This window comes from Charadrius vociferus, unplaced genomic scaffold (assembly GCF_000708025.1).
Source record: "Charadrius vociferus isolate BGI_N301 unplaced genomic scaffold, ASM70802v2 scaffold450, whole genome shotgun sequence".
Lineage (NCBI taxonomy): Eukaryota > Metazoa > Chordata > Aves > Charadriiformes > Charadriidae > Charadrius > Charadrius vociferus.
This window is the reverse complement of record NW_009646931.1, coordinates 2,352,935-2,362,679: the sequence shown is the minus strand read 5'-3', so window position 1 is coordinate 2,362,679 and position 9,745 is coordinate 2,352,935. Positions and strand designations below refer to the sequence as shown.

The window sequence follows — 9,745 nt, the reverse complement described above, 5'->3', positions numbered from 1 at the left end:
TTTTTGTTTGTCTTAATGTCCCTGGCCAGATTGAGTTCTGTCTGGGCTTTAGCTTGTCTAACCTGATCCCTGGCTGCTCGAACGATTCCTCTGTATCCTCCCAGGGTACTCGCCCCTGGTTCCACTCCCTATAGGCCTCCTTTTTTCTTTTGGTCATGTCCAGGAGCTCCTTGTTCATCCACACAGGCCTCCTGGCTTTTCTGCCTGCCTTCCTCTTTGAAGGGGCGCATCACTCCTGAGCTTGGAGGAGGCGGTCCTTGAATATTGACCAACTTTCTTGGGCCCCTCTTCCTTCCAGCGCTTCATCCCATGGCACCATACCAAGCAGCTTCTTCAAGAGGCCAAAGTCAGCTTTCCCAAAGTCCGCAGTGGTCAGCCTGCTGCGCACTTTCCTCACTGCCTGGAGGATCTCAAACTCAACCATTTCATGGTCACTACAGCCCAGGCTGCCCTTTAGTTTGACACTGTCTATCAGTCCCTCCTTGTTGGTAAGGTCAAGGTCTAGCATAGCTCCTTTCCTCGTTGGCTTCTCAACCACTTGAAGAAGGAAGTTGTCCTCAATGCAATCCAAGAACTTCCTGGATTGCCTATGCCTGGCTGTGTTACCCTCCAACAGATGTCAGGGTGGTTGAAGTCACCCATGAGGACCAGGGTCTGTGAATGTAATGCCGCCCCGATCTGTCTATAGAGGGCTTCATCCACTCGGTCGTCTTGGTTGGGAGGCCTGTAGCAGACTCTCACTGTAATGTCCCCTGCTCCCGATTTCCCGATATACAAAATCATTGTTCAATTTACATAGGCTAGAACTATTTAAGAGATCAGGATGTACGTAGAATCATAGAATGATTTGGGTTGGAAGGCCCCTTTAAAGGTCATCTAGTCCAACTCCATTGCAATAAGCAGGGACATCTTCAACTAGATCAGGTGGCTCAGAGCCCCAACTAACCTGACTGTGAAGGTTTCCAAGGATGGGGCATCTACCACCTATCTGGGAAATCCGTGCCAGTGTTTCATCATCCTCATTGTAAAAAATTTCTCCCTTCTATTTAGTCTAAATCTACCTTCTTTGAGTTTAAACCATTACCCCTTGTCCTATCGCTACAGGTGCTCCTAAAAAGTCTGTCTTCATCTTTCTTATAAGCCCCCCTTAAATACTGAAAGGCCGCATTAAGGTCTCCCCAGAACCTTCTCTTCTGCAGGCTGAACAGCCCCAACTCTCTCAGCCTGTCCTCATGGAAGAGGTGCTCCATCCCTCTGATCATCTTCATGGCTCTCCTGTGGACTCACTCCAACAGGTCCATGTCTCTTCTGTACTGGGGAGCCCAGAGCTAGACAAGGTTTTCCAGGTGGGGTCTCACGAGAGTGGAGCCGTGGGGCAGAGTCACTTCCCTTCACCTGCTGGCCACTCTTCTTGTGGTGTATCCCAGGATGCGGTTGGCCTTCTGGGCTGTGAGTGCACATTGCTGGCTCATGTCCAGCTTTCCATCCACCAGTACCCTCAATTCCTTCTCAGCAGGGCTGCTCTCAATCCCTTCATCCCCCAGCCTGTGTTGGTCCCAGGGGTGCCCTGACCCAGGTGCAAGACCCTGTACTTGGCCTTGTTGAACCTCAGGAGGCCCACATGGGCGTATTTCTTGAGCTTGTCCAGGTCTCTCTGGATGGCATCCCGTCCTTCAGGCGTGTCAACGGCACCCCTCAGCTTGGTGTCATCTGCAAACTTGCTGAGAGTGCACTCGATCTTACTTTCTGTGTCATTGGTGAAGATATTAAACAGTACTGGTCCTAGTATGGAACCCTGAGGGACACCACTTGTCACCAGTCTCCATCTGGACATTGAGCCACTGACCACCGCCCTCTGGATACAATCATCCAGCCAGTTCTTCATCCTCTGAACAGTCTACCCATCAAATCCATATCTCTCCAATTTAGAGAAGGATGTTGTGGGGGACCATGTCAAAGGTCTTCCAGAAGTCCAGATAGATGACATCTGTAGCTCTTCCCTTGTCCACCAATGTAGTTAGTCAGTCCATCATAGAAGGCCTCTAGGTTGGTCAGGCAAGACTTCGCCTTGGTGAAGACAAGCTGGCTGTCTCGAATAACCTTGCTGTCCTCTAAGGTATCTCTTTTATACATATAGGAAATATGCTTATTTCCTATTAAATAGCCTCTTGGTAAAAAACACGTTATGTTTTTAACGTTCATCCAATTTAGATATTGTAAATCTGATACATAGTGTCCAACACTAGTTTTCAGATGAATATTTCATATGTGATGCCTTTTGTGCATCTTAAAAGTGCTTCATAGGAAAATTATTGTTAACTGATTCTGTAGATAGGCTTTATACGGTAGGTGACACTCTTTTTAAAAGTGTGTTTGTTCTCAAGCTTTTTGACTGATAGAAACTTAGTTGAATCTCAGAGAGCATGATTCTTCAGTGCTGGAGCTCAGGGTGTTTGCGAACAACCTTTTTAAGTTCTTTCCTAGATTGAGCACACTTGCCGCACTTTCTGTGTATCGATGCTGAAAACAGTTACACCAAATATTTTTACAAAGGGATAAGTTGTTTTTATTTCTTTGATGTTTCCCACACCTTTTTTACTATTGTCTGTTTCATATTTCTTTTTATTTCACTTTTTTGCCTTTTATCCCTGGTTCACCTGAGAAGTTGCTGTTTTGGTATTTAATATTGGTGAGACAGCTAACGGTGACTTTCATAGGTTATACCTTGTGTCAGTCTGCTATGTGTGATTCCAGCCCTTCTTTTTTCCTCTGTGACAGACGGTCTTTGCACAAGATCATAGAATGAAAGTGAATCGAATCAGTCAGTCTGTATTAAAACCAGTCTTACTCTGCTCTTAGTCTTTTTTAGATTTTAAAGACATGGTTTTTATACAGTTTATAAGTAATTGGTTAAAAATTGTTAATGTTCTGCAATTACCAAAACAAGTGACTTCAGTATATTTTATATGTGGACATGCAGATTTTCTGATGATAATTACCACTGTGCAATATTCTGTTTTATAACCATCTTTCTACTTCTGACAGGTTTCAGGAGGAGAAGATGAAATTCAGCAGCTGCAAAAGGCTTTGCTAGACTATCTGGATGAGAACACAGAAACCGATGCATCATTAGTGGTAAATTTCAGCTTTCTGATGTCAAGTGTATATAAAAATAATTTCAGTAACATGTACTGAATAAGATTATTTTCAGTTATGCATATCGATGCTTCAATTAAATTGTCACCCTAATATATACTGTTGATTGTGTTTTCCAGAATATTGTTGATGCATTAGATTCACTTAATCTTATTATAAATCTGTTAATTTTGCTTTTCTGTATCTGTTGTTTTTGTTTTCTGTGTATCCTGCTATATTTCTCCAGTTTTCTCGGAAGTTTTACATAGCTCAGTGGTTCCGTGATACTACTATGGAGACAGAGAAAGCAATTAAATCTCAGAAGGATGAGGATTCATCTGAAGGAGCTCATCATGCAAAAGATGTTGAGACCACAGGACAAATCATGCATAGAGCAGAAAGTCGTAAAAAGTTTCTTCGCAGCATCATTAAAACTGCTCCATCTCAATTCAGTACATTAAAGTATGTTTCAGTACCACTTATTTCTTTATTAGCCATGCCTTTTATGTTTTAAACCGTTTTTGATAAACATGTCCTAATTAACTCATGGAATTTGTTGCAGGATGAATTCTGATACTGTGGACTATGAAGATGCATGTTTGATTGTTCGCTACTTGGCCTCTATGAGGCCGTTTGCCCAGAGCTTCGATATTTATTTGACACAGGTAAACTGTGCTGGATGTCTTAATACAGTGAAACACAGTGGGCTTCTGATTCCAAACACTTTCGCGGTAGTGTGCAATACCTGTTCATTGTTGAGCACGGGTATTTAACAGGCCATGATAACACTGTGTGCTTTCATATTCTGTATTGATGACATAAGTGATTATATTGCTTTTTCTTGCACGTATTTCTTATGTCATGTTGTACATACATTATTTTATTTGTCCATGTATGTGTATAGCAAAATCATTATAATTAGAGGTACACAGTAAGAGGGTAGTCACAAAAAGTTGAAGTGATTTTCACAGTTTCTGTAAGATTCATGCTCGTTTGGTAATACTAACTCATGAAATTGAGCTTAACTTGATTTGAAAATACAAGCCAGCTTGATCAGTTGTTCGCAGTGCATGTTAGTGTCATTTTGGAAGCTGTTGTTTGGCCAGTGTTGTTTCTTTGCTTTTTCTGGGAGAAGAGTACTAACACATTGGCATGGTGACATGTTTGAACTCCAGTACTAGTTTAGGTTGTGTTACTTACATTGATCTGCATACAGAGCCATTCTTATAATTCTAGTGCCCAAATCCAGCTCTCCCGTTAAAAGAACCCTGGTGAAAGCCACAACTGAATGACAAAAGCAGAGTTTAAAATGAAAGGACTTAAAGTGAACATACAGACCCTGTGTAAATCCTATTTGGACCAGTCTTAGAGATGTAGCAAATCCCAGTAAATATCCATGCTCAGCTATCAGTGCCATGGAATGTCACTTGGATGCACCTTTTTACTGTCTGAGAAGATTGATTCAATTTTAAGTAGACAAAAGTTTTTATTTTAGTTAAGTTGTTTGCATGTTATTCTGCTGCATTTTTGCCTGTTAAACGTTGTTTGCTACCTTCCCAAAGCAATTCAATCTTTGTCTTTGTTCTCTCAATAGATTCTGCGTGTACTTGGTGAAAATGCAATTGCTGTTCGAACAAAAGCCATGAAGTGTTTGTCTGAGGTTGTTGCTGTAGACCCCAGTATTCTAGCAAGGGTAAAAAAGGAAATATCCATCACCCACATATATTTTTCTGTCACGTTTAAAATACATCTTCATTTCTTATTTTGAATCTGTTTCATTTGTTCTCTTTAGCTGGATATGCAACGAGGTGTTCATGGACGGTTAATGGATAACTCCACTAGTGTACGAGAAGCAGCTGTGGAACTGCTTGGCCGATTTGTGCTCTGTCGTCCTCAGCTTGCTGAGCAGTATTATGACATGCTGATTGAAAGAATATTGGTACGGTGACATGTGATGTTTATGATAAAATAAGTAGCGTTGGAAAACTTGTTTTTTAACTGAGCTTGTATGTTTAATAGTATGGAACGATCATCCCAAGGGTAAATTATGTCTTAATGTTTTAATGGGGAGCATCATGCTTTTAAGACCAACCTTGTAAAATGCATCATTTGTTTCCAGTAAGGCTTTGTTACAATCAAAAGGTAAACACATATAGAAAGTTGTACCACATCAGAACCAGGATTATATTCCTTTTGATTCCATTAGTAAGGCACAAATCAGGTGAAAAGAGGAATTTTGCCGCATCTCTGAAGTCTGAGATATGGGTCACTGAGGACAGTTCAGTGGTGTGGGTGATGAAGAAGGATCTACAACACAGTAATCTAAAGTTGCCATTTGTAATCCAAAACAAAATAAATATAAAACTACTTTGCTTTTTTCTATGCTATTTTTAGTGTTCTAAAAGGCTTCTTATGAGCGTTTTCATACAAAAAGTGTTTTTTGTCTGGGCGTTCAGTTAAAACACAATGTTAATTTAACTGTAATTTAACTGTTTTTAACTGTAATTTAACTGTTAATTTAACACTAGCTCTTAGTATCTATGTCAGATTTTTAGTCAAATACTACTTATTTGCTATAATTACATGATAAAACGTGTTTGTGAAGGGTTTTGGAGATAAGTAGCTTCATGTGCATATGAGCATGCATAAAGCAGCTCATCCTGATGTTCAGCTTCAACAGGTTTTGAATAAGGTAATATGTAGTGAAGCTCCTTATCCATCTCCTTAGACAAAGCCTAGGAAAATGAAAAAGATTCGCTGCATGTATCTTATCCATAAGCTTTATCCAAAGGTTTGAAGTGTTACAGTCCAGATCTACAATGAAGCTTGTGTGTTCCAACAAAGTAGCTAAAGCGTCATCACATCTAGCTTGTAAGCTCTTGAGTAAGAAGTGGAATTATACATTTGCAACATCATGAGCTCTTTAGGTGGGACGGTATAAATGGAGGAAGTGCTTCAGCATTCTGAGGACTCGGCCAGAACCTTTAGAATTGTTGTAAATAGTGGTACAAGTTAGGCTGACCTTTTGTATAAATGCAGTCCAGAATATTTTAACTGACTTTTCTAAATAAATTTTGCAAGTCAGATTTTTTGCAGTCAAATATTAATTCATATAATACATAAATTAATTCATATTTCTGATTTGTTTTCAAGACTGTAATGCTTTTCTTTTCACAGGATACTGGTATCAGTGTCAGAAAAAGAGTCATAAAGATCCTTAGGGACATCTGCATTGAACAGCCAACATTTCCCAAAATAACAGAGATGTGTGTGAAAATGATTCGGAGAGTCAATGATGAAGAAGGCATTAAGGTAGAATGAAACATATCCTTCAGGATTTTAATTATTGTTATTTTAGTGCTTCTTTGTTTTGACCAAAAAAAAAATAATCAAAGTAGTATTGCATTGCTCCTTTGTAATATTTTACTTTTGTTCACATTTAATTTTTGAGAGCAAATAGCTTTCTAAAATGCTGTGTCTGACTTGTTTTTCTTTCTTTTCTATCTTCTATTTTGTTGAAGTTTGTGCTGACAATCAAAAGATTTTGAGATGTTTATTTTCTAGAGTTTTCTTTTCTTCTTGCAAATTTTGTCTCTGGTTTTGTCTCTTTCTAACAAGTAAAACTGGCGTATAAAACCTCTTTCTGCCAATAAAATAAACTTTTAAGTCAAAATTAAGTTCTTGACATTAGTATGTGCCAGATTTGTATGTTCTGCATATAAAAATTATGAACTATTCATTTGTGCTAATTTTGCATTAATTCTGAATGTTCAATGAATCAGGAATCAGTTATTCCCCGTAAAATGTTACTCTACTCTTTGCACAAAGTATATGCAGAAGGGCATAAAACTAAGATTATGTGTTAAATCATAAACCTGACAATGATGGTTTTGTTTGATTTGGCAAAACAATTTTAGAATTGTTGTGTAATTAAGAACACGTGATAATTTTGTATCACACTTTCAGTGGGATTTGAAATCTGCAACTTTAAAGTTGCAGTATATATTTTTACCACTTGAGATGCGTTAATGCCAAGTGGCTTTCTGAGAAGTCTGTTAATCAAGAAGTAGATGAACAGCTGGATCCAGGGTGCTGCTGGGAAAGGAGGATGACCTTGTTCTCCCTCCTCCTTCCTTTCTAACAACATCAAGAAAGCTGAGACATTATTTTCAATGTATTGTTTATGTTTCTGTGAATGAGGAGAGCTTCTTAGAACCATATTCATATAATGCCTTATAAGTAATTTGGGAATAATTTTGTTCATTTTCATTCTATTCCAATTTTTGCTCTATCAAAAAACATTGGAAGGGAAGGTACTTCTATGTTTGGGCAGAGAGACTTGGCTTCTCTATCTTGCCCACCTTGCCACACCTGTTTTGAAAACTCCAAAGCAACCTACTATTGTTGCTAGCTCTGCTGTAGAAATGGTAATCTTGTGTTCAGTTGTCAGCTTCTCAGGGTACTGTTCCTGAGGAATGCACATTAATGCAGGAAGGTGGTAACTCCATTTTCTGTAGCATCACTTCCCAGGGATCATTTTGATGAAGCTTGCTTAGAGGTCACTATAAGTCCTGTAATAGCACATCTTGGTCTGTCTCAGATAACATTTCTTACAGCAGTCTTATTTAGGTTGAATAATTCCTTATGAAATGGGACATGCCGTCAGCAATTCTATTGTATGGATGTATTAAAAATAATACTTGTGTACCAAGATAAGTTTATTTATTTCTGCTAATATTTTTTTTTCATTCAGAAATTAGTAAATGAGACATTCCAGAAGCTCTGGTTTACTCCAACTCCACACCATGACAAAGAAGCAATGACAAGGAAAATATTAAACATCACTGATGTGGTAAGTTAAACAGATTTGAGTTAAGTTGTGTGCAAAATTTGATTATGTTATTAGTATCTTTGAAGTATTGTGTGTAATTTTTATAATACAGTAATTTAATAGTCAGATGGTTTTCTTGTCATGTTTGCTGGCATTGAATATATGCCAAAATTATCCATCTGATGGAACAGGCTGTAGGAAACTTTAAATGCTCACTTATCTGCTGGCAATGATAGCTGGGACCATGCTATAATCAGGTTGTATAAAATACTTGTTCAGTTAAAACAGAATAAATGTCTATTATCCTTACCATTTTCCAGGAAATGCTAGTAGCAGCATATAGTTAAGCCTAACTAAAAAGTTGTCTCTTAAAAGAAAATTTTTGTGAAACAATTAATAACATTTATTTTGAAAGGTTAATAAACTGTTTAACAAATACAGGGTGTTCTCACACAGGGTAAACTAGTATCTGCATAATTGTATCTACTTTTTAGAAGCAGCAAATTAAATAGCATGCCTGCAAAATAACAGGATCTGTTTCAAATAAAATGCTTTAATTTGTAGTGAAAATATGTCGTGTAAAATCACCGTGCTGAGAAGGTGTTTACTGTCAATTATACCAAGATGTAAATATCAATGAGAATTACTCACTACACTACTTACAATTATGGGTTTAAACTTCATCCCGCTTTTCAGTATTTTTACAAAATGGTAGTCTAGTGTGTGTTTTTCCAGACTGAGAAGTCAGCCAATTTGACTTCAGCTTAACTCTCAGTTTTCCTGCCAATTCTACTTTGGAGCATCTGTGAGCTGTTCCTGACATTTGATACTAGTGAAGGCTTGGTTTGTTCATATAAAAATATGTATATACATATATATATACAGCCGTGTTCATTTTTAATATGTCAGGCTTATATTTGTGCTGTAGTCTGTGCAAAATATTCTACAAAACCAAGATTTAGTTTACATTACAGCCAGCAATCTCCAGTAAAAAGTGTAGGCCTTGTGTTGTATGGAATACAAATTCTGGAGTTGCTTAAACGGTGAGAACTGCTTTTTCAAATGCAGAAGACAGTGTCTGAGCTCCAAAGATACAAAATCATTGTACTGAATGCACATGAAAATACAGCTCTGCGTGTTTACTGGTCTTTTAAGATGACATCTATATTGAAATAATTTTTCTTCAGATACCTCTTTTATTAACCAGTTTATTCTTAAAAATCCTTCTAGGTTGCAGCTTGTAGAGACACAGGGTATGATTGGTTTGAACAGCTTCTTCAAAATGTAAGTAATTAATTTTGAGTGTATGGTACAGTCATTGTTAGATTTTAACATTTTTGGTACTAAAACACATTGAAGGGGGACTACAAGAACAATCCTTTACAGTAGATAAATTCAGTTTGTACCCTTTAAACATCTGACCCTTTTTTAAATCTTTGTTGGTGCAATTTTCTTTGTCTCTGATATTAGTTTCTCCCTTTCCATATGATCTGTTTAAAAAATACTGCACTTCTTGGTTTGGGGAGGGGTTTTGTTTGTTTGTTCATAATGTCAGAGTCTCTTCAATAATGAGTGACATAACATGAAGTCCACAGCTAAGATAATAAATTCTGAAATGAGACATCTAGTGTAATGTAGATTTTTTTTTTTTTAAATGGTAGATCAGTGTATTTTCACATCCAATGTATTTGTTACACAGTTTATAGGAGTAGTGAATCTTCAGAGTATAGGTTACTCCTACGTTACATTGAATGTATTGAATAAGAATTGAATTTCCTT

The 9,745-nt window shown here is 37.7% G+C and overlaps 1 protein-coding gene across 1 annotated transcript in view; it reads left to right on the top strand.

Annotated features, from left to right (window-relative positions):
* Positions 1–9,745, top strand: part of NIPBL (Nipped-B homolog (Drosophila)) — a 101,508-nt gene that overhangs the window by 75,416 nt on the left and 16,347 nt on the right. The window contains 8 exon segments of the mRNA XM_009894678.1: positions 3,046–3,135; positions 3,383–3,597; positions 3,698–3,800; positions 4,730–4,828; positions 4,928–5,074; positions 6,313–6,447; positions 7,889–7,987; positions 9,197–9,250. Of these exon segments, the coding sequence (XP_009892980.1) occupies positions 3,046–3,135; positions 3,383–3,597; positions 3,698–3,800; positions 4,730–4,828; positions 4,928–5,074; positions 6,313–6,447; positions 7,889–7,987; positions 9,197–9,250 (942 nt within the window).